General features: G+C 35.5%; 3 protein-coding genes across 5 annotated transcripts in view; 1 reads left to right on the top strand and 2 right to left on the bottom strand.

Annotated features, from left to right (window-relative positions):
- The window catches only part of LOC106081831 (anaphase-promoting complex subunit 1), a 28604-nt gene extending 15962 nt beyond the window's left edge, over nucleotides 1-12642 (top strand). Inside the window, exons 15-16 of one of the 2 annotated variants that reach the window (XR_009398030.1) lie at nucleotides 62-615; nucleotides 12582-12642. Coding sequence is in view for 1 of the 2 variants with exons in the window: in XM_059366904.1 (XP_059222887.1) it covers nucleotides 62-484 (423 nt within the window). In the remaining variant the exon portion in view is untranslated. Of the gene's footprint in view, nucleotides 1-61; nucleotides 860-12581 lie in introns of those variants that run through there. The other variant, XM_059366904.1, reaches the window with a different exon arrangement.
- On the bottom strand, nucleotides 554-13728 carry LOC106081839 (P3 protein). Its single transcript, XM_013244060.2, has 4 exons — nucleotides 13191-13728; nucleotides 2278-2642; nucleotides 1214-1696; nucleotides 554-1038 (listed from the first exon to the last, which is right to left on the bottom strand). Exons 1-4 carry the CDS (start codon nucleotides 13405-13407, stop codon nucleotides 721-723), a joined length of 1383 nt encoding a protein of 460 aa, XP_013099514.2. The 5' UTR covers nucleotides 13408-13728; the 3' UTR covers nucleotides 554-720.
- A 3747-nt stretch (nucleotides 13729-17475) lies between these two features.
- Nucleotides 17476-25495, bottom strand: LOC106081577 (P3 protein). Of its 2 annotated transcripts, none has more exons than XM_013243640.2 (4): nucleotides 25398-25495; nucleotides 18484-18848; nucleotides 17939-18421; nucleotides 17476-17879 (listed from the first exon to the last, which is right to left on the bottom strand). In XM_013243640.2, exons 1-4 carry the CDS (start codon nucleotides 25423-25425, stop codon nucleotides 17571-17573), a joined length of 1185 nt encoding a protein of 394 aa, XP_013099094.1. In that variant the 5' UTR covers nucleotides 25426-25495; the 3' UTR covers nucleotides 17476-17570. The 2 variants fall into 2 exon arrangements, with proteins under 2 accessions (XP_013099094.1, XP_013099085.1); XM_013243631.2 differs by lacking the exon at nucleotides 25398-25495 and adding an exon at nucleotides 24843-25280.

Genomic DNA, 25495 nt, shown 5'->3' with positions numbered 1-25495 from the left:
GTAAGTGTTTGCCATGGAATTACAATTTAAAACTTTATTTAAAGCTCCTTTCTTCGTATAGCATATTTTACGCCTCACCACCCAAGAGTCCAATTTCAATGATGTCTGGCAATTGAAATTATTAAATTGTTATCTCGATCAGTATTCCCATCCGCATATATTATTCCCGAAGGAACTTATATCCTCTTATATTGAACAATTTAAAGTTTTTATGGAGACTTGCCGGCAAAAGCTATCGGCACCGCTAAGACAATTTTTAAGTTCACATGATTTCGAATCTCATGTTATAGCAAATCTAACACAACAGGACTTGGCCCATTTAGTGGCTGTGGTCATTTACTATCAGCTAACACCAAATCTGTTAAACAGTTTGGTGCAAGCACCTACAAATTATGTGGGCTACATAAAGGAATTCAGAAAACTGGATTTGGAGGCAAATACCACACAATGTTTGTTAAAGATTCTACAAGCCACCAGTGCCTGAGATGTACAATGAATGACTCACACCCAGACAGCACAACATTTATGATATAAGAAAACAAACAATTACAAATGAAGACAAACTCAAAAGAAATATAATTTATTAACAAGAAAACAAAATACATTTAGAAAAAGGTATGTATGTACATATGTGCACTTGGTATATATACAGATTTGCATTTGGTAGAGTTACATGCAAGGCATGACAAAACAATTCAACCCTTAATGGAGTGTAGATTTTTACGATGTCCTCATATTTTCGTGTTCCTCCTGTAGTGAGTTGTCGCCCTTTATGACATGGCCTGTAAATTTCTGATACAAATATAAAGCTAATAAAGGAAACGGTGTCATAATGGCCACCGCAACAGGTATTACAGTAGTCAAATCCGCCTGCGGTTGTGGCAAACTGCGTAGAAGAAAAATTGATATTCCTGTATTTTGTATACCCGTTTCAATGGCTATGGTCAAAGCATCGGAAGGGTTTTGTTTCAGGGTCTTGGCCAAAGTCCAGGCAAATAAATAACCCAGCCAGGGAAGCAATAAACCACCCAAAATAATCTTAAAGATAAAAATACGAAACAAATTAGAAGTTTAACAAAAAGAAAAAAACAAAAATTATTTACAGTGTAGAAGAAATTATAAAAAGTTGTATTATTCTTTTAATAGAAATAGGTCTATAACCGGATAGTATGCTGCTATGGAATTTAAATTTTAGTTTTTCAACCAAACTTACCTGCCATGAGAACAGTTGAAACATATACAAATTTGTTACTATTGCAAATATAATTATAAACAATATCAGGCACGTTGATATGGGCTTAAGGAAGCGCACCAAAATCCTTGTCAAGCGTGGCGAACATTTTTGTATGGCTATACCAATGGCCAAGGGCACCACTAACGCAACCGCATAGGTGGCTATATTTCCATAAGGAATTTCCATATTTCCTCGAGCAAATATCAAACTGCCCAAAGAGAAAATCCACAAAGGCATCATGGCAAAGGCTGCAATATTGCTGACCGTAGTCATCAGCACCGATAAGTTGATATTTCCTCCCAGTAACACCGACCATATGTTGGAAGCACCACCACTGGGAGAAACTCCTGTGAAGAAGAGACCCAATTGCATTTCAACGTTATGAGGGAATACAAAAAGGCCAATAGCGAAACTTGTCAGAGGCATAAGCAAAAACTGGGAAGCAAAGCCAATTGAGGGGCCCTGGAAAAAAGAGATATGGTTTAAAGTTTTTAAATTTTTATAATTAACATTAGGTGTGTTTGCAGGAGAGTAAGCTCAGACTTTATTATCTTTTGATATTTTTTTTGGGATTAAAGCAGCAGGTTTTCCTAAAACACATATAATATTGGGTTGCCCAAAAAGTAATTGCGGATTTTTCATATAGTCGGCGTTGACAAATTTTTTCACAGCTTGTGACTCTGTAATTGCATTCTTTCTTCTGTCAGTTATCAGCTGTTACTTTTAGCTTGCTTTAGAAAAAAAGTGTAAAAAAGTATATTTGATTAAAGTTCATTCTAAGTTTTATTAAAAATGCATTTACTTTCTTTTAAAAAATCCGCAATTACTTTTTGGCCAACCCAATATATGATTGATAATTGAGAGCTTGCAAATGTCTACTGGAGGTGTTTTTGCCAGCAGAAATTACCAGCATCGAACAGCTGTTTAAGGAATACTAGCTGCTTAATTCAATTAAATGGCAAAAAAGAGCAAAGTCTGTGCTTACTCTCCTGTAAATTAGAATTGGAAAAGTACACGAAAAGACCTATTAATAACACACTTACCACCGGTTTTATTATGAGTCCCTTTAGCACCGTCAAATCCAAGGCTGCCCCAAAATTGATATACAATAAGGATACCAACAGGGCCACAGAGCCCGTAAATACATGATCGATTACTCGCTTCTTTCGTATTATAATCAACGGCAATAATTCTTTACCAATCTCTGTGGTGTTATCCTTTTCATTGATCATCTGCACTTGAATTTGTGTAAATCCCAAAAATTTCACATCGATGGTGATATTCCCCTGCCACGAATGTGTATTTTTATCTATCTCTGTGCCCAGAACTAAATCATCTACTTGGGCCAGATGTTCATTTTTGCTGTGAAATCGAAAATTAACCTCATTTAAGTTGGCAACACTGATATCTGTAAAGTAAAACAAAAATGGTTTTGAATTAAAAAAATCTAATTGCAACGAAATTTTCTATGAAAATCAAATTCCGAGGAAAGTTATTATGAAAATCTAACTTTAACGAAAATTTCTGGAAAATCAAATATCGATGAAAATTTGTATGAAAATCCAATTTCGATGAAATTTTCCATGGGAATCAAATGGACGAAATTTTCTATGAAAATCAAATTTTGTCCAAATTTTGTATGAAAATCAACTTTAAACAAAATTTTCCATGAAAATCAAATTTTGGTCAAATTTTCTATGAAAATCGAATATTGAAGAAATTTGTTCGCGGATTGTAATACGAAATTAGGTCTAGAGAATTTTGGACATTGTATGAAATAAATAAAATTAAATAAAATTTTCTATGAAAATCAAATTTTGAAAAATTTTTCTAAAAAATCAAATTTCGACAAAATTTTCTAAAAAAATCAAATTTCGACAAAATTTTCTATACAAATCAAATTTTTTGACGTTTTTTTGAGAATTAAATTTTGACAAAATTTTTTTCTAAAAAATGTGCCAGAAATTAAAATTTTGGCAAAATTTTTCATAAAAATCGAATTTTAGCAAAACTTTCCACAAAATTTTCTGGGAAAAACAATTTTTGAAGAAATTTTGTATCAAAATCAAACTTGACAAAATTTTCTATGAAAATCATTTTTTTGAGGAAATTTTTTATTAAAATCAAGTTTGAACAAATTTTCTATAATATTAATGCCAATGGAATTTTCTATGAAATAAAATTTTGACGAAAATTTCTAGAAAGTTGAATTTCTCCAAAATTTTGTAGAAAATTAATTTGCCAAAATTTTTAATGAAAATCAAATTCTCTTCAAATAAAATTCTTTATATATAAAATTGAATTTGTGTTTGTTTGTTTGTCGGTTTGTTTGTTCCGTACAGACTCAAAAACGGCTGAACCGATTACCTAGAAATTTTCACAGATTGTGTAGATTGGTCTGGAAGGAAACATAGGCTATATAATTTTTTGATTTCGCAAGGGGGCGGACCCTCCGCTTACGTTGGGTCTTGACAAAAAAAGGAAGCTGAGAAATATCTATTCCACAGGACGAAGAGAGAAATGGAAAGATGTGAAAGTGACCGAATTGAGATGTCCAAAATGTAATCTGGAAATTCTACCAAATATATAGAGTAACAGTAATGCTCCGATTTTTTAGTGTTTCTATTTAAAATTCTGGTCATAGGGACAAGTAATGATTTCCTCATATTGTGTCAGAAATGCGTGGTATATCCCAAATTATGGTCAAGTTTAAAAGTTAAAATTCGTAACTCCCATGAATTGGCGCAAAACTCTGACACAATACCACTAAAATGCTTTATTAAAATTATTGAACATGGGTGCGTATGTTTGCTATGCGATAATTATGCCTTTATATACCATACGTCATACGCCACCTGGTTCACGTTATTTTCCATCAAAAGCAGCAGTACTGCCATTTTTGGTAGGTTCCTACCAAATCAGTTAGGTTTTAATTCTCTTGGTAGGTTGGTAGACTGACCTCAATTTTTGGTAGGTTTTTCCAAACAAAAATAAATACCAAATTAATTATTGAAAAAATCGCTGGGGATAACTCAAAATTACTTCACTTCTTGTCGTTTCTGCATATTTGTTAAGAGTGCAGAACAAAACAATGGATGTCGAGAGACCACATACAGTTACAAGGAGTCTCATTATTTTAAATTTCGGTAAAAAGGGTGTAAGTTCTGATATTGACTGTAACTGGTACGAGAGTTAAGGAATCTTTTTCGAACCGAACACTGATTTTGGTAATAAAATTCAATGATTTGCAAGCGTTGCTCGTTAGTAAGTCTATTCATGATGAAATGTCAAAGCATACTGAGCATCTTTCTCTTTGACACCATGTCTGAAATCCCACGTGATCTGTCAAATACTAATGCATGAAAATCCTAACCTCAAAAAAATCACCCTTTATATATATTCTTGATCGTCGTGACATTTTATGTCGATCTAACCATGTCCGTCCGTTTGTCGAAAGCACGCTAACTTTCAAAGAAGTAAAGCTAGTCGCTTGAAATTTTGCACAAATACTTCTTGGTAGTGTAGGTCGGTTGTGATTGTAAATGGGCCATATCGGTCCATGTTTTGATATAGCTGCCTTATAAACCAATAATGGGTCTTGACTTCTTGAGCCTCTAGAGGGCGCAATTCTTATCCGATTGGAATGAAATTTTGCACGAAGTATTTTGTTATGATATTCAACAACTGTGCTAAGTTAGGTTCAAATCGGTCAATAACCTGATATATTTAGCTCCCATATAAACCAATCTTGAATCTTGACTCCTTGAGCCAGTAGAGGGCGCAATTCTTATCCGATTGGAGTGAAATTTTGCACGACGTGTTTTGTTGTGATATTAAAACTGTGCCAAGTATGGTTTAAATCGGTCCATAACCTGATATAGCTGCCATATAAACCGATCTTGGGTCTTGACTTCTTGAGTCACTAGAGGGCGCAATTCTTATCCGATTTGAATGAAATTTTGCGCGACGTGTTTCGCTATGACTTTCAACAACTGTGCTAAGTTAGGTTCAAATCGGTCAATAACCTGATATAGCTCCCATATAAACCGATCTTGAATCTTGACTCCCTGAGCCACTAGAGGGCGCAATTCATATCCGATTTGAATGCAATTTTGCACTAAGTATTTTGTTACGATATCCAACAACTGTGCCAAATAAGGTTCAAATCAGTTCATAACCTAATACAGCTGTCATATAAACCGATCTAGGATCTTGACTTCTTGAGCTTCTAGAGGGCGCAATTCCTATTCGACTTGGCTGAATTTTTGCATGACGTATTTTTTTTGACTTTCAACAACTTTGCCAAATAAGGTTCAAATCGGTCAATAACCTGATATAGCTCCCATATAAACCGATCTTGAATCTTGACTCCCTGAGCCACTAGAGGGCGCAATTCTTATCCGATTTGAATGCAATTTTGCACTAAGTATTTGTTACGATATTCAACAACTGTGCCAAATAAGGTTCAAATCGGTTTATAACCTGATATAGCTGCAATATACACCGATCTGGGATCTTGACTTCTTGATCCTCTAGAGGTCGCAGTTATTACCCGATTTGCCTGAAATTTCGTACGACGGATCATCTCATGACCATCAACATACGTATTTATTATGGTCTGAATCGGTCTATAGCCTGATACAGCTCCCATATAAATCGATCTGTCTATTTTACTTCTTGAGCCCCCAAAGGGCGCAATTCTTATTCGAATTGGCTGACATTTTACACAGGTCCCCAACATATAATTTAATTGTGGTCCGAACCGGACCATATCTTGATTTCGCTCTAATAGGAGAGCAAATCTTTTCTTTTATCCTTTTTTTTTTGCCTAATAAGAGATGCCGGGAAAAGAACTCGACAAATGCGATCCATGGTGGAGGGTATATAAGATTCGGCCCGGCTGAACTTAGCACGCTTTTACTTGTTTACACATAAAATGAGCAACCCATTTCTTCTACTTATGACGTAATTCAAAGTAATCCTGTTATTGTTGTTGTTGTAACCACATTTTCCTTTGGAGGCGATCCTCGTCAAGTTCCTGTGTGTGAGCAAGCTCGTTCCGGTCAAAAGAACCGATCGCCGCGGGAACAGAGTGGTAATTGTTAGGCAATATATTTCATGTTTTATAAACAATCTAATCAAATGAGATTAAAAGTTTTTTATTCTATGGGAAAAATATCAATTACTTATTTTTATTAAAACAGTAAAAAATTTGCGCAACTTTCAAATAACAAGTTTATGAGTTAATAACCACTTTAATTGGATTTTTGAGCAAATTGCAAAATTATTAATCAATAACACAAATTCCTTTATAGGATCGATTTCAGCAAAATTTTTAATTGAATGTAAAAATTTCTTAATTGAATGTAATTTTGAATTTTTTTTTGTGTATACATCTGAAGAGCAATTGAATGACGTTGACTCATTCAGTGTCATCTTTAGATTATAACTGATAAGAAAATGTCTCTTTAAGATATATGTAGAGTAAAAACAATGTAAGCATGAATCATTGCTACTATCTTACCTACCTTAAGGGAACTTACTTTTGAATGAGAGTTAAAAAAAATGTTTTCACTTAAACAAGTGCTAATAGTTTCTTATGTACGTTTGGATAACACCTCTTTATCTGAGATAATGCATTATCTATATTTTATTGCATTTGAAGGAAACTTATACTCGTACGAGCATATCAGTAACACCACATGAACGTGCATTCCATATAGGCAACGTAAATACATCAAAAATCTTCTTAACTAACATCGCATGACTAGATTATATGGTTGAGTAAGTTTTTAAAGACTCATCTGATTGCAAATTTACACTGCTATATCAAAATCAATATTTTTATATCATGATGTTACAAACTTTAGCTGGAATGGCCAATTTTCATCTGTAGTTTACAAACGTTTCATTGCAAACATTGAAAAAACCACAATCTCACACTGTTTCCATATCTTCAATATCGATAATTTTTCAAAATTTGGTTTTCAAAAAAAATTTTCTCTGAATAATTTTTTTTTCCAAATTTTAATTTTTTTTTATGAAATATTTCTGACAATTACATATGATTTTTATTTTCGGAATAAATTTCTCCCATTGTTTTCTTCATTTAAATTTTTTAACAATTTTCTCCACAATTGAAACTAATAACATCGATAACAAATTTTCAATTGAAAATAAATTCGTTTTCAGTTAAAAAATTTATTGATTCAATCATTTTTTAATTGAATATAATTTTTTTCTATTTTTCAATTTTTACGCCTGTTAGGGCGAAGATCATTAAATTTTACAATTTTTGTTTGTTTCCCTTTCGAGACGAGCTTAATGAGCGGAGATTGCAAATGGAAAAGGAAAGCCAAAGATAGCAACACACACCAACCACTATAGAACGCGTTTCGTCTTTGGTTAGAAGACCATATTAGGTGTGATGGCTTCAAGGGCCGTGCGTTGGTATGTTGTATTTGAATCGTATTAATTGTGAAAACGCATCTATGATACAATTACCACATTAACCACGCTCGACAACCCTGTCTATTAGCTGTACTTTTTCCCAATGCATGTGTTTTTGTGTAATGACAGTCTATTTTTCTGTGACAATTACACTTCTTCCGTAGTACATATGATTTTGTGCATCTGTTGGAAGTTGTATTGATGGCTTCGAACGCTAGACAACGGCAACGGCTCTTACTGTTGATCCGTGTGACCAGGTTCGAATCCCGGCCGGGCTCTGCCGAATTTTTTCATTTTTTAATTACAATTTTGATTGAAATTTTTACAATTGTTAACTGAATCTGAAACAATTTTCAATCACAATCCCATGGCAGCCGGTTGTACGTACCGGATTGACCCGATGGAACCCTTCATCGGCAAGGGCTGCCGCCTCGGTGTACAACACACTGCTACAACAACAACAATCGTGATTGAAATTATTTTAATTTTCATTTAGGTTAGGTTAGGTTGAAAAGAGGGTGCAGATATTAATCCGTCCCATGGACATATATCTAAGCCAGTAATCGGCTTGTTGTGCGCTTTAAAAACTATAAAGTAACCTCGAAAAAGAAAATTTTAAGTTAGGAATTCCGTGCTACTCCCCATACCCCTAAGTTGGTTCATGTGTGGTATCGTGTCCCCACGTAAGTACCGGTGTCTGTTGGCCGCGAAAACCGGGCAATAATATAGGAAATGCTCCAACGTCTCATCACATGCCCACATGCTATCACTTGCCGCACCGATTTTACATAACTGAACTCGTAGTCCTATGTGCCCCGTTATGACTCCAACAGCTATATTGACCTCCTTCTTACTTCCTTTCCGTAATAGCCTCGTCCTCTCACGATCTGGATCACCCCATAGGATTTTCGCCGTTCTAACGACTGTTTCGCTGTTCCACAGTGCTACATGCTCGTTTGCCGCCTACTCCCTTAAATCGGACTGCGTCGACCCGAAAGGCTTCGGGATAACCAAGTTTATCGACGGCAGTTCTCTGGCCTTCACTGCCAAATCGTCTGTCTTTCATTCCCCCTTACTGCGTTATGGCCCGGCACCCAAACGATGCGGATTTTGCCATCCTCAGAGAAGGCGTTAGTCTCCTTCTTACACTGCAAGACTGTTCGTGACCTGACCCTCCTGCTTGTTATTGCCCTTATGACCATGTTACTGTTCGTAAAGATGTTCACACTCGACGTCCTCGCGTTAGCACCACACCACTTCACACATTCCGTGATCGCCCGGATCTCCGCCTGTAGGACCGTGTTATGGTCAGGTCAAAAAAAAGTCTATCCTTACTCTCCTACAAATTTTTACTAGCAAATTTTTACTGGGAAAGTACGCGAACAGACCTATTGTATACAAGCCACCAAAAGCATATAATTTATTTCTAAAAAAAGTTATTCGTGATATAGTTCAACCGTGTGTTTAAACGTTGTATTTGGCTGGAGAAATACAACCGGCTATTGTTGGGGGATTCAAACATCTCAAAGTAAACAAAATGTATGTGTATCGCACCAAAAACCGTTATAACGTTAGTAGTAGCATTGCCAAACGTCATGGTGGTTGTCAAAAAATCTTCAACAACTACTGAAATGGTCGGTAAGTGAATCCTGGATTTCGACGTAATCCACGTCATAGTGGCAATCAAATGGCTGAAAATCTATAAATATCTCCTAAAAGGATATACAAAAATTAGTTCAAGGTAAAGCCCAAAAAGCGCCAAAAGGCACACCACCTTACCTAAAGGGTGATTTTTTTGAGGTTAGGATTTTCATGCATTAGTATTTGACAGATCACGTGGGATTTCAGACATGGTGTCAAAGAGAAAGATGCTCAGTATGCTTTGACATTTCATCATGAATAGACTTACTAACGAGCAACGCTTGCAAATCATTGAATTTTATTACCAAAATCAGTGTTCGGTTCGAAATGTGTTCAAATTTTGACAAATTTTGTTCAGCGATGAGGCTCATTTCTGGTTGAATGGCTACGTAAATAAGCAAAATTGCCGCATTTGGAGTGAAGAGCAACCAGAAGCCGTTCAAGAACTGCCCATGCATCCCGAAAAATGCACTGTTTGGTGTGGTTTGTACGCTGGTGGAATCATTGGACCGTATTTTTTCAAAGATGCTGTTGGACGCAACGTTACGGTGAATGAACACATTTCGAACCGAACACTGATTTTGGTAATAAAATTCAATGATTTGCAAGCGTTGCTCGTTAGTAAGTCTATTCATGATGAAATGTCAAAGCATACTGAGCATCTTTCTCTTTGACACCATGTCTGAAATCCCACGTGATCTGTCAAATACTAATGCATGAAAATCCTAACCTCAAAAAAATCACCCTTTAAATCCAAAAACAGTTAGGTTAGATAGGGCAAAGGAGTTGCTGCGCTTGCACACTCGTATTGAATTTACGAACATTCTGTTTATTGATGACAAGAATTTCCCAATTGAGCAATTCCCAAAATCCCAAAATGATCGTTTTTATACCCACCACTAAAGGATTGGGGTATATTCATTTTGCCATTCCGTATGCAACACATTGAAATATCCATTTCCGACACTATAAAGTATATAAATATATTCTTGATCAGCGAAAAAATCTAAGACGATCTTGCCATGTCCGTCCGTCTGTCTGTTGAAATCACGCTACATTCTTCGAAAATAGGGATATTGAGCGGAAACTTTGCACAGGTTCTTTTTTTTGTTCATAAGCTGGTTAAGTTCGAAGATGGGTTATATCGGGCTATATACTGATATAGCCCCCATATAGACCGATCCCCCGATTTAGGGTCTTAGGCCCATAAAAGCCACATTTATTATCCGATTTTGCTGACATTTGGGAAAGTGTGTTGTGTTAGGCCCTTCTACATCCTTCTTCAATTTGTCCCAGATCGGTTCAGATTTGGATAAAGCTGCCATACAGACCGATCTCTCGATTTTAGGTCTTGGGCCCATAAAAGGCACATTTAATGTCCGATCTCACCGAAATTTGGGACAGTGAGTTAAGTTAAGTGGAAGCCATCGTAGCGCAGAGGTTAGCATGTACGCCTATGACGCTGAAACTTCTCTCCAAATAGATGTCGCATTTCGGCACACCGTTCAAACTCGGCTATAAAAAGGAGGCCCCTTATCATTGAGCTTAAACTTGAATCGGACTGCACTCATTGGTATGTGAAAAGTTTGCCCCTGTTCCTTAGTGGAATGTTCATTGAAAAAATTGCAAAATTTGCCTTTGAGTTAAGTTAGGCCCCTCGACATCTTTCTGGAATATGGCACAGATCGGTCCAGATTTGGATATAGCTGCCCATAAATGGTGAATTTATTGTCCGATTTTGCCAAAATTTGGGACAGTGAGTTGTGTTAGGCCAATCGACATCCTTCTTCAACTTGGTCCAGATCGGTCCAGATTTGGATATAGCTGCCATATAGACCGATCTCTCGATTTAAGGTTTTGGTCCTATAAAGGGTGTATTTATTGTCCGACGTCGCCGAAACTTGGGACAGTGAATTAAGTTAGGCCCCTGGACATCTTTCTGGAATATGACACAGATCGGTCCAAATTTGGATATAGCTGCCATATAAACCGATCTCTCGATTTAAGGACTTGGGCACATAAAATAAGAATTTATTGTCTAATTTTGCCAAAATTTTGGGACAGTGAGTTGTGTTAAACCCTTCAACATTCTTCTTTAATTTGGCTCAGATCGGTCCAGATTTGGATATTGCTGCCATATAGACCGATCTCTCGATATAAGGGTTTTGGCCCAAAAAAAGGCGAATTTATTGTCCGCTTTCGCCGAAATTTGGGACCATGAGTTATGTTACGCCCTTTGACATCCTTTTTCAATGTGACCCAGAACGGTTCAGATTTGGATATAGCTGACTGATCTCTCGATTTAAGGTTTTGGGGCCATAAAAGGCGCATTTATTGTCCAATTTCGCCGAAATTTGGGACAGTGAGTTGTGTTAGAATCTTCGACATTTTTCTTAAATTTGGCTTAGATCGGTTCAAATTTGGATATAGCTGCCATATAGACCGATCTCTCCGATACGATTTCGCTGAAATTTGACACAGTAATTTATGTTAGACTTTTCGACATCCGTGTCGTATATGGTTCAGATCGGTCTATATTTGGATATGGCTACCCAAAAGACTAATATTTTGTTCTACAAAATTGAACAATGACTTGCACTTATTACACCTTTCAATATCCGTGTCGAATTTGGTCCAAATCGAACCATATTTCGATAAATCTGCTATGGGGGCATAAATTATGCATTTTTCACAGATTTATGACAAAAGGTGGTTTACATATATACCCGAGATGTTGGGTATCCAAAGTTCGACCCGGCCGAACTTAACGTCTTTTTACTTGTTACATTATGTGATGGTATGGGCGGTTGTGGCAGCCGATGACCGCTCTCCAACCGTATTCATCGAGCCTGGCGTCAAAGTAAATGCGGCCTTTTATCGGGAAAAGATTTTGGAAGTTGCTTTGGAGCCATTGACACGAAAATATTGGTTGCCCAAAAAGTAATTGCGGATTTTTTAAAAGAAAGTAAATGCATTTTTAATAAAACTTAGAATGAACTTAATCAAATATACTTTTTTTACACTTTTTTTCTAAAGCAAGCTAAAAGTAACAGCTGATAACTGACAGAAGAAAGAATGCAATTACAGAGTCACAAGCTGTGAAAAAATTTTTCAACGCCGACTATATGAAAAATCCTCAATTACTTTTTGGGCAACCCAATATTTTGATCGATCAAGACACGACACCGTCACATAAAGCCCGTGTAAACCTAAAATGGCTTACAACTATGTTGCGAACTTTATTTCTTCCACACAGTGGCTATCCAATTCGCCAAATGGTAAACCGATGGACTTTCCTATTTGGATAATTTTAGATAGAGTTGCTCTCTAAATGCCAGTAAGGATGAACTGAAAAAAGTCATTGTACGGGAATGGACTAAAATACCGGCAGATTAGATTCGTACAGCTTGCAATTTTTTTTGATCACTCAAAGCAATAGTCAAGACAAAAGGTAATCACATCGAGCAAAAGTGAATGGATAAAATGAAGATTTCTTGCTACTTTAGAAAACATATTTTTGTCTAAATCAATAAAAAAATATTTTTACGCAAAAAAAAAAAAAACGCAAATTGTGGTCGTTTGAATTGATATCACTTTCTGTCAGCAATACATGGACAGATAGAGGCACATTATGCTATTCCGATCAATATGTTTAACAATGGGTATAACTCATTTCATGTTATTGCAGGAAAATGCAAACATTTCTATTACCCTGCAGAAAGGTAGTGTTTTCAGTTATTCAGTTCAGTTCATTGATTGAATAATGAAAACTTTTCTCCGGTATGTTTCGATGCTAACTCTATGGCAATGGTTATTCAACAGATAGTTTCAATATCAATTACATTTGTGGTTACATTCAACTCACTCGTTATTACCACCTTAATTGTAACCATGCTATCCATATGTGCTGTCATATTGGCTGGAGTAAAGTTCGCATGCCATAGTGGATTGACCTCATTTCGATCAGCAGTTGCTACAGGGGACTCGCCCAAAGTCATTTCCATACACGCCGGCGTCAACAAAATTGCCATTGTGAGAATGAAAAACGTTCTATCGAATGCATTTTTTGTTGTGTGATGCATGACTGCTCGCTCAAATTGGCGGAAATATGTTAAATGAGCTAATTACAGGTTATAGAAAAATCTATTCACAATGCGTAATTCTCTAATTCTGTGGGCACTTTTGTATTATTTTAAGTTTGAGTTGCATTGTAAAAATTTTGATTTAATATAGATATTAAACCTTTTTTTATTCTTATCACATAAACTTGGGGATTGTTTTAGACATTTTTAAGACATTTTATTGGATTTTTTCAGGCGAATTGATTCCACTGAAATGTATGCTCGTGCGAATGAAATAAGACACCACAACCGAATGTTTTAACAATTGAGATTCTACTGTCTCATCGTGTCGTCGCCATCGTCACTGTTCACATCTGAATTACTTGTTTGTTTGGGAGAAAAAAAAATGCTTTAATACTTGAGTGGAGAAAGTGTGTTGTGAATGTGAATGTGTGGGAGAGTTTAAAAGTGATTTGAGAGAGAGCAAGAGATTGGGAGTGAGAGCAAGATCAATGCGTTTTTTGATGTAATTAATAAGAAGACCGTCCATTCACTTGCAATTTCAACAAGCTCCGTTATAGTATTTATGAAAATCGTCAAAAAACAGAATTAAAAAAAGAAAAACCTAAGGGGGTGGATATAAAAATCTTTAGAAATAAAATGTCAAATTTTAGACTAGACAAATAGACTAAGAACGATAAAGGCGCACCGAAGCGGGCCGGGCTGAGCTAGTCTTATATATAAAAATTAATTTGTGTTGGTTTGTTTATTTGTTTATATGTTCCGTTTAGACTAAAAAAAAACGATTTCTTGAATTTGGCATATGGTGCAGAATGGTTCCATGGTGAAAATGAAAAATTGAAGGGGGGGGGGGGGGGGGGGGGGAAGGACCAGCCCCCCAAAATACCCCTAAGTCGGACATATTTAACAACCATGGCAATATCGGGCTTAAAAAAAAGATATTGGAGAGTAGCATACGAATCTGATATCCCAATGTGGGACCAAATAGTAGCTCCATTATAATAATAATCGTCAAAAAACATAATTAAAAAAGAACAATAATATTGGATTGCCCAAAAAGTAATTGCGGATTTTTTAAAAGAAAGTAAATGCATTTTTAATAAAACTTAGAATGAACTTTACTCAAATATACTTTTTTTACACTTTGTTTCTAATGCAAGCTAAAAGTAACAGCTGATAACTGACAGAAGAAAGAATGCAATTACAGAGTCACAAGCTGTGAAAAAATTTGTCAACGCCGACTATATGAAAAATCCGCAATTACTTTTTGGGCAACCCAATAATAATTTTAAAAAAACCCATTAAATTCAAATATGATACCAATTTATTGTGATTAATAATAAAATAAAATTTTAAATCTACATATATTACAAGTAAAAGCTTCCTAACTTCGGCCGGGCCGAATATCGGGAACCCGCCACCATGAAATCTGCTAAAAATTTATTCAACTAAATTTAGTTGAAGGGCAAAATTTAAGTCTACATACCAAACTTCTGCCAAACCAGCAAAATTAAAGCTTCTACGAACCGAACAAGGATTATTGAGAGACCGGTTTGTATGGGAGCTATATCAGGCACAGTTGTTGAAAGTTAAAATAGAACACCGCATGCAAAATTTCAGCCAAATCGGTCAAAAATTTTGGCTTCCAGGGGCTCAAGAAGTCAAATCGGGAGATCGGTTTATATGGGAGCTATATCAGGTTATAGACCGAAATGGACTTTACTTGGAAAAGTTGTTAGAAGTCATAAGAGAACACTTTGTGCAAAATTTAAGCAAAATCGTATGGAAATTTTGGCTTCCAGGGGCTCAAGAAGTCAAATCGGGAGATCGGTTTATATGGGATCTATATCAGGTTATAGACCAATTTAGACCTTACTTGGCACATTTGTTAGAAGTCATTAGAGAACATTATGTGCAAAATTTAAGCAAAATCGGATGAAAATTTTGGCTTCCAGGGGCTCAAGAAATCAAATCGGGAGATCGGTTTATATGGGAGCTATATCAGGTCATAGACCAATTTGGACCTTACTTGGCACAGTTGTTAGAAGTCAAAAGAGAGTATTATGTAAAAAATTTAAGCAAAATCGGATGAAAATTGAGGCTTCCAGGGGCTCAAGAAGTCAATCGGGAGATCGGTTTATATGGGAGCTATATCAAGTTATAGGCCGATTTGGACCTTACTTGCCACTGTTGTTAGAAGTCATAAGAAAAAAGTATGTGCAAAATTTCAGCCAAATCGAACAAATATTATGGCTTCCAGGGGCAAAAATTGCGGCAAGTAAGGGCTCAAGAAGTTAAATCAGGAGATCGGTTTATATGGGAGCTATACCAGGTTGTAGACCGATTTGAACCTTACTTGGCACAGTTCATTGGAGGTCATTAGAGAACATTATGTGCAAAATTTAGGCCAAACTGGATGAAAATTGTGGCTTCCAGGGGCTTAAGAAGTCAAATCGGGAGATCGGTTTATATGGGAGCCAAATCAGGTTATAGACCGATTTAGACCTTACTGGGCACAATTGTTGGAGGTCATTAGAGAACGTCATGTGCAAAATTTAGGATAAATGGGATGGAAATTGTGGCTTCCAGGGGCTTAAGAAGTCAAATCGGGAGATCGTTTTATATGGGAGCTTTATCTAAATCTGAACCGAAATGGCCCATTTGCAATCCCCAACGACCTACATCGACATTAGGTATCTGTGCAAAATTTCAAGCGGTTAGCTTTACGCGTTAGACCGCTATCGTGATTTTGACAGACGGATGGACGGACATGGCTAGATCGACTCCGAACGTCGAGACGATCAAGAATATATATATACTTTATGGGGTCTTAGACGAATATTTCAAGGTGTTACAAACGGAATGACTAGATTAGTCTACCCCCATCCTATGGTGGTGGATATAAAAATTGATTCCAAGTAACTTGGGCAGCCCCAATCCCGAAACCCTCTAAAATAGGCATATTGCACGATCATGACAATATGGAACTCAAATGAAATGTATTCGGGAGTAGATTACAAATATGGTCTGGAAGGAGGAATTATAATTAATTGATAGCGGAAGGGGCAGACCCTCCCCCGTTACCCCAAAAACACCACCCAAAATTATGGTTGACCGATAAGGGCAATATGGGTCTCAAATGAAGGGTATTAGAGAGTATAATACGAATAAGGAATTTAAAATTGGGTCCAATTGACACGGGGGCCACCCCAACCCCATAACTCACCCAAACAAACATATTGGACGTACATATCAGTATGGGACTCAAATGAAAGGTATTTGGGAGTAGATTACGAATATGAATTAAAATATGAGGTCCAGGTAATTGGGCCACCCCCGAAAAGCCCCCCAAATGGGGATGTTAGCCGATCATGGCTATGTGAGATTCAAAGGAAACGTATTTGGGAGTAGATTAGATTTTCTAAAAGCGCCAAAAATATTTTAATTGATCTATTAAGACAATTCTAATTTGGGCTCAAGTGGCATAAGGGTGTAGATTCTCCCCACCAAACGACAATATGGAATTCAAAGAGGTTGCAGACTGCAAATTTTATACATTTATTGTGGCCATATATCTAGGGATACCACCTCATCCCAAAACAGTCGATCAATCATAATGACACAACAAGATACTGTGTGATTTAACTAAGTTAGGGACAAAAAACAATGCAGGCCGCCATAACCCCAACATTTTGACGATATTTGAGAATAGAATACGAGATATTTGAGAATAGAATACGAATGTGATATCCAAATGTGTCCCACATTTGGAAAGCCTGCCCTCCACCAAAGCACCCCCCAAAGAGGACAAATTTACCGAGCATAGCAATATGGGGCTCAAATGAAAAGTCACTCTACAGTCTATTGCTCATATTCAAAAAACTGCAGCTTTAAAGTAGGTTTATTTGACAGATTTCCTTTATAGAGCTGTCAAATAAACCTACTTTAAGGTTGCATTAAGTTTTGTGAATACCGATCTACGTCTTGATGTGACTATTTTGACCTTAAGAACTAGGCTGGCCGATTGATAAAAATTCCTAGACGTCCTTTATAAATATAATGCCACAGTAATGTGTTGTAATTAATTTTATATATATATAGTTTTCGAATTACATTTAAAAACATAACAAACCGATTTTTTACTATAAAAATGTAAATAACTTCTAATATGCTGTTGATCGATCATCTATTAAAAGACCATATCTTATTTCTCTTTCACTACATTTTTTGTACAAATATAAACACAATAAAGGAAAGGGGGTCATTATGGCCACTGACACAGGAATAACTGTGGTCAAATCAGCCTGAGGTTGAGGCAAACTTCGTAACAAAAATATAGCAATGCCGGTATTCTGGATACCCGTCTCAATGGCTATAGTTAAAGCATCTGCAGGATTTTGTCTAAGGATAGTAGCAACACTCCAAGCGATTATATAGCCCAGCCAGGGTAGTAATAGTCCTGCTAAGATAATCTATAAGAAAAAAATATTTACTTAATGATTTGTTTATTGAAGAAGGTGTTTTACCTTACCTGCCATGAAAATAATTGAAACAGATATAAATTGGTCACAGTGGCAAATATGATTATAAACAATACCAAACAGGTGGAGATGGGCTTGAGCAGTTTCACCAAAATCCTTGTCATGCGTGGTGAATATTTTTGTATAATTACACCTATGGTAAGCGGCACCACCAAGGCCACAGCAAAAGTGGCTATGTTTGCATAGGGAATTGTCATATGGCCCCTAGCGAATATTAAGTGACCCAAGGTAAAAATCCACAAAGGAATCATGGCAAATGCAGCAATATTACTGATGGTGGTCATTAATACGGATAAATTTATGTTACCGCCTAGAAGTACGGCCCAAATGTTGGAGGCACCTCCGCTGGGCGACACCCCAGTGAAAAACAGCCCCAATTGCATTTCCACATTATCGGGAAATAAGAAGTAACCCACACCATAGCCTATGAGGGGCATCAGCAGGAATTGTGTCAAGAAGCCAATCGAAGCACTCTGGAATTTAATGGAATTTATTTAAAATGTTTAATGTTCAACATTTCTGGCCCAAAACTTACCACTGGTTTTATGATTAATCCCTTCAATACCGACAAGTCCAGTGCTGCTCCAAAATTAATGTACAACAATGAAACAAATAATGCCACAGATCCCGTAAATATATGATCTATTATACGTGTCTTTCTGATTATTATCAATGTTAAATATTCTCTGCTTATCTCCTTAGTATTATCCCTGCTATTACTCATCTCCACATGTAAACGAGCATAACCCAAAAGTTTCGCATCGATGGTAATGTCTCCTTGCCATTTTCGAGTTGCTGGATTTATTTGTGAACCCAAAACAAGGTCATTGGATTGAGCCAAGCGATTATTGTCGCTGCAAAAACGAAAACTGATGTCATTCAAATAGGTTGCATCAATATCTGAAATTTAAGCAAGAGAGGTGTGTTTTTATAAAATAAATTTTTTTAAACAGACTTAAAACTAGAAAGACCTACCGGTCATTTTGATCGATTTTTCAAAATTTATTATTTATATAGGAACCCAAATCGAAGCACATTTTAATGGTATTTAATTTTTCTATAAATGTAAAAATTTAGTAAGAATACATCTTTTATATGAGTACTAGTTGCCCGTTCCGCTACGCCCTCAGATATTTGGACATACATTTTATTGTTATATACGTAATCTACTCCAAAATAGCTTCCATTTGAACCCCATATAAAGATGATTGGGGAATTTTACCATTTGGGAGTTTTTGGAGGGGGTTTTGGGGCGGGACGGCCCCAATTACTAGGACCTCATTTTTAATGTCATATTTTTAATTTACTCCCGTATACCTTTCATTTGAGTTCCATATTGACATGATCGTACAATATGCCTATTTGGGGGTTGGGGATGCTCCCAAGGTACTTGGGAGGGTCCGCCCCCCTTCCGATATGAAAAAATTATATGGCTTATTTCTCCTTTTGGACCAACCTACACAATCTGTGAAAATTTCAAGAAAGTCTGTTCAGCCATTTTTGGGTCTATACGAAACAAACAATTTTATAAAGAAAATCTATATATTTTTCTGTAAATATATACATCTATATTTTTTTAACCGAAATATATTCAGTTTTGATAAAGGAGCATAATTAATAAAAACAAGTAAAAGCGTGCTAAGTTCGGCCGGGCCGAATCTTATATACCCTCAACCATGGTTGGCATTTGTCGAGTTTTTTTTCCGGTATCTCTTTTAAGGCAAACAAAGGATAAAAGAAAAGAATTGCTATGCTATTGAAGCTATATCAAGTTATGGTCCGATTCAGACCATAATTGAATTGAGTGTTAGGAACCATAAAAGAAGTCATTGTGTAAAATTTCAGGCAAATCGAATAGAGATTGTGCCCCCTTTAGGGGCTCAAAAATTAAAATAGGGAGATTGGTTTATAGGGGAATTGTATTAGGCTATAACCGATTCAAACCATATTTGACATGTATGTTGAAGGTCATGGAAGAAGCCGTTGCACAAAATTTCAGCTAAATCAGAAAATTATTGCGCCCTCTGGAGGCTGAAGAAGTCAGATATATCAGGTTATGGACCGGTTTGAACAATATTTGCCACAGTTGTTGGAAGTCATAACGAAACAAGTCGTCCAAAATTTCATCCAAATCGGATAGGAATTGCGCCCTCTAGTGGCTCAAGAAGTCAAGACCCCAGATCAGTTTATAGGGCAGCTCTATCAGGTTATTGACCGATTTCAACCATACTTACCACAGTTGTGGAAAGTAGTAACAAAAAAACATGTCATGCAAAATTTTAGCCGAATCGGAAAGGAATTGCACCCTCTAGTGGTTCAAGAAGTCAAGATTCAATATTGGTTTATATGGCAGCTATATCATGTTATGAACCGATTTTAGCCATACTTATCACAGTTGTTGGAAGTCATAACGAAACACGTCATGCTAAATTCCAGCTAAATCGGATGGGAATTACGCCCTCTAGAGGCTCCCGAAGTCAAGACCCCAGATCGGTTTATATGACAGCTATATCAAAATATGGATCGATATGGCCCATTTACAATCCCAACCGACCTACACTAATAAGAAGTATTTGTGCAAAATATCAAGCGGTTAGCTTTACTGCTTCGAAAGTTAGCGTGCTTTCGACAGACAGACGGACGCGCGGGCAGACAGACGGACGGACAGACAGGCGGAAGGACATGGCTAGATCGACTTAATATGTCATGACGATCTACAATATATATACTTTATGAGGTCTTAGGCAAATATTTCCAGGAGTTACAAATCGAATAACGAAATTAGTATACCCCCATCCTATGGTGGAGGGTATGAAAATTGTTTCAATCTTAAAATTTTGTCGCTAAAAATTAACCCGGTCATTTTGATCGGTTTGATTTAACTATACAAAAGTAAAAATGTTCATTATATTAATGATTATGTCATAATATTTATGAAAAAACAATTTTAAGTAGGTCCCAATGAAACTTTTCATAACATTTAGAAAAACGTTTCATAAATCTCAATTCAATGAAACATGTCATAATATTTATGAAAATCAAACATATATTGTAGTTAATGAAAAAATTACATAACATTTATGAAAAACTTTCATAATATTTACGAGTATTTTTCATAACATTTAAGAAAAAATTTCATAAAAATTATAATAATATTTATTATGGAGGCCACCGTAGCGCAGGGGTTGGCATGTCCGCCTATGACGCTGAACGCCTGGGTTCGAATCCGAATTCCCCTCCTAATGCTGACACATGTTTGAGGTACAGTGCCATGTACAACTTCCCTCCACAAAGGTGTCGCACTGGGGCCCGCCGTTCTGACCCGGCTATAAGAAGGAGGCCCCTTATCATTGAGCTTAAACTTGAATCGGACTGCACTCATTGATATGTGAAAAGTTTGCCCCTGTTCCGAAATTTTGCGGAAATTTGATTGTCATTAAAAATTTCGTCAACATTTTATTTCCATAAACGATTTGATTTGCATAAAAATTTCTTCAAAAGTTGATTTCTCCAGAATTTTTTTCTAAAACTCAATCTTCATAAAAAATTTTGTCAAAATTTTATTTTCTGGCAAATTTTTTTGAAATTTATTTTTCAATTGTAAATTAAAAAAATGCAAAAAATTTTCCAAAAAATAATTTTCATGAAATTTTTGCCGAAATTATACTTTTATACAAAATTTCGTCGATATTCGATTTTCATAGAAAATTTTTTCAAATTTTGATTTTCTACCGAAAATGGATATTCATAGAAAATTTCGTCGAATTTGATTTTTATAGAAAATTTGGTCAAAATTTGATTTTCATAGAAAATTTTGTCGAAATTTGATTTACATAGACAAATTGGTCAACATTTTTTTTTTTTGATTTTATAATTTGATAGAAAATTTGGTCAAAATTTGATTTTTATAGAAAATTTCGTCGGAATTTGATTTTCATAGAAAAATTGGTCAATATTTTTTTTTTTTTGTGATTTTATAATGATATCAAAGAGCAGAGTTTAATATGTCCGCCTATAACGCTTATCGCCTGGGTTTGACTATTGGCGAGACCATCATAAAATATTCAGCGGTGGTTATCCCCTCCTAATGCTGGCGACATTTGTAAGGTACTATTCCATGTAAAAACTCAAAACAGGTGTCGCACTGCGGCACGCCGTTCTGACCCGACTATAAGGAGGAGGCCCCTTATCATTGAGCTTAAACTTGAATCGGACTGCCCTCATGGATTAGTGAGAAGTTTGCCCCTGTTCCTTAGCGGTATGTTCATGGGCAAAATTTGCATTTTGCATTTATTATATTCATCGAACCTTTATCTGCTGTTTATAAAATGTTTTCATTCCATTTATAAAATATGCCTTAACCAAAAGCTTAAATATCCAATCTTTTGGATTGCTTCGCGGTTTCCTTTTTTGTTTACATTTTGATGATCTATCAATGGCTTCACTTTTTACTGTTAAGGGTCAGCATTTTGTCGCTATTTCTCGTTTGTTTGTTGTCCATTTTTGCTCACATGGTTTTGCTGTGTGCAAAAGAATGAATGAAAAAACACACACACGCATACCCACATGCATGCTTTACATTACAACAATGCACAACATGACAGCACGCACAGTTAGATCTCTGCGTCATTCATTATACGTAACATCTTGATACTATATGGTGTTTTTAACTTGAAAACTTTAAAAAGTAAGTACATAATACAGTAATATAGTGTTTTTTGAGTCATAAATTTTCCAACATGAAATAAACCCAAGGATACGCGATATTTCATTAGAATTTCATAATCTAATAACACATTTTTACACTTTTAGCTTTTGTCTATCGCCTGTACGAGAAATTGAAGTGTAAGAACTTGGTACATAATTTGCCAAGTGAAGCCATTGATAGACCATCAAAATTTTCACAAAAAAGCTAACAGTGAAGCAATATTTTTTTTTCAACTGTGGAACACTTGTTTTCGTGTACAGCGTACGTTTTATGTATCGTTTCGATCAAGCTTTCCCAGAGGCTTGTCAAGAATTGTTACACCCCTTCCACAACAACAACACAGTAACTAGATTTATTTAAAAATTTTATTTCAATAAATTTAAATAAATATCCAAGCTTTTGGTTTTATTTTTCTTTTTTATAAATGTAATGAAGACATTTTATAAACATCAGAACAGGTTTTCATGAATATAATCAATATTATTATAAATGTCATATTTTTTTTCTTATATGTTATGAAAAATACTCATAAATGATATAAAAGCTTTTCATAAATGTTATGATAACTTTTCATAAACTACATGTTTGATTTTCATAATATATATGTTCGAATTTCATAAACATTATGACATGTTTCATTGAATTGAGATTTATGAAATAAATGTGTTTCATAAATTTTATGAAAACATTTTTCTCATAAATGTGATGACAAAATCATTAATATCATGAACATTTTTCAAGGTCAATAATCGTTACCCCCTTCCACAACAACAACACAGTACCTAGATCTATGTAAAAATTTTATCTCAATAAATTTAACTAAATAGCCAAGCTTTTGGTTTTATTTTTCTTTTTTATAAATGTAATGAGAACATTCTATAAACAGTAGAAAAGGTTTTCATGAATAGAATTATAAATTTTATATTTTTTTAACGTTATGAAAAATACTCATATATGTTATGAAAGTTTTTCGTAATATGCCAACTTTTCATAGACTATATGTTTGATTTTCATAAATATTATGACATGTTTCATTGAGTTGAGATTTATGAAATGTGTTTCATAGATGTTATGAAAAGTTTCATTTAAACGTATTTTAACATTTTTTATACCATAAGATGGGTGTATACTAATCTAGTCATTCCGATTGTAACACCTCGAAATATTGGTCTAAGACGATTTAGGTATGTCCGTCAGTCGTAATCACGATAGCGGTCGAAGACGTAAAGCTAGCCGCTTGAAATTTTACACAGATACTTTAGGGATTGTAAATGTCGGCATATCGGTTCAGATTTAGATATAGCTCCCAAATAAACTGATCTCCCGATTTGACTTCCTGGGCCCCTGGAAGCAGCAATTTTCATACGTAGTGTTTTGTTATGACTACCAAAAATTGTGCCGAGTACGGTCCAAATCGGTCCATAATCTGATATAGATCCCATATAAACCAATCTCCCGATTTGACTTCTTGAGCCCCTGAAGCCGATCATCCTTGTTCGATTCCTAGAGGCATTAATTTTTGCTGATTTGACAGAAGTTTAGTATGTAGAATGAAATTATGCCCTTCAACTAAATTTATATCGTATAAATTTTTAGCAGAATCCATGGTGGTGGTTTCCCAAGATTCGGCCCGGCCGAACTAAGCGCACTTTTATTTGTTTCATAAATGTGATGACAAAATCATTAATATCATGAACATTTTTCTTTCAGTGTAGTGTTAAAAATGTTTGCATGATATTTTTCATTACATTTCTTTGAGTATATAATTAAAATGCTGTAGACATTCTTGTCTGTTGCATAAGTTGCAAACTGTTACATTCTTTTAAACACTGCAAAACACACCGGTATTTATTGTTTTTAAACCTTTGAGGATAAATGGGACATATATGTTGCATTTTGTATTTACGAAAAATTGCATTTGATCAATAGATGACCAACAAGGGAATGGGATATTTATGTCTCATGTGTTTTTTTTTCATAAAAGTAGCAACATTTTTACCATTTTGGCGACACCTTACTTTGTAAAAAGAATCATTCTAAGTATGAATAACATATGTAATAAAATCAAAACTTTATACAGCGGCAAGTTCTTCCTCCTTAAAGGGTTAAACAAACATTAAAGCATTTTGCGTTTTTGCCCACGAGCTATTTTAATGATTTAAACTATAATTCAATAGCAAACGTACTTGTTATTTCCACAAAAATCTTAACTGTCGTGTCCATATGAGCGGTTACATTAGTCGGCTTGAATTGTACATGCCAGTGCGGTGTCGCTGCAAAAGCCGAACTAATTGTAGCCGTTGACTGTAATTGAGAATTAACATGTGTTGCTGCAACCATTAACGAATACGTAGACAGAAATGTTAGTAACATCCACGTTGTAGTTGTAAATGCTGTGGCTGCACTCTTTAGAAAGTACATTTTTGCTGATCTTTGACCACAGGTGATTTTTCAAATTCTATGCGCTTTTCGGCATTTGTTTTACATGTACACCAATTGATTTATCTTTTTATAGTTTTTTTTTAGAATTAAAAGGCAATCAACGACACTATGATCAAAAATAAAGTTTACTGAACAAAACAAACCAACCGACCCACCAAACAAAAATCAACTATTGCGACTTCGTAGAGCTAAATTGAGTGTTACTCTCTCTCTCTCTCTCTCATCTTAATAAAGCAAAGAGGTAATTTTGTTGTTGGTGGGTTTATTTGTTATGATTCAATTTTGACTCTCAGACTCACCCTCTTTGCTCTCAGAGTATGTTAGCATATTGATGTTTTAGAAGTTAGTTAGTTAAACCGTAACGGTTTAGTCAGTAGCTAATGTCAAACATATAACC

This window comes from Stomoxys calcitrans, chromosome 4, assembly GCF_963082655.1.
Source record: "Stomoxys calcitrans chromosome 4, idStoCalc2.1, whole genome shotgun sequence".
NCBI lineage: Eukaryota > Metazoa > Arthropoda > Insecta > Diptera > Muscidae > Stomoxys > Stomoxys calcitrans.
This window is presented reverse-complemented; position numbering and strand designations above follow the sequence as displayed.

What these genes read in the sequence shown, in the direction of transcription:
- LOC106081839 (XM_013244060.2), bottom strand. Translation starts at nt 13,407, where the DNA reads ATGCATCACACAACAAAAAATGCATTCGATAGAACGTTTTTCATTCTC. An exon ending in AATTAAGGTGGTAATAACGA is followed by an intron (nt 2,643 to 13,190) that starts GTGAGTTGAATG and finishes TTTACTTTACAG; the next exon opens with ATATCAGTGTTGCCAACTTA. An exon ending in TTCAACTGTTCTCATGGCAG is followed by an intron (nt 1,039 to 1,213) that starts GTAAGTTTGGTT and finishes TTTATCTTTAAG; the next exon opens with ATTATTTTGGGTGGTTTATT.
- LOC106081577 (XM_013243631.2), bottom strand. Translation starts at nt 25,077, where the DNA reads ATGTACTTTCTAAAGAGTGCAGCCACAGCATTTACAACTACAACGTGG. An exon ending in GATTTTTGTGGAAATAACAA is followed by an intron (nt 18,849 to 24,842) that starts GTACGTTTGCTA and finishes CTTAAATTTCAG; the next exon opens with ATATTGATGCAACCTATTTG. An exon ending in TTCAATTATTTTCATGGCAG is followed by an intron (nt 17,880 to 17,938) that starts GTAAGGTAAAAC and finishes TTTTTCTTATAG; the next exon opens with ATTATCTTAGCAGGACTATT.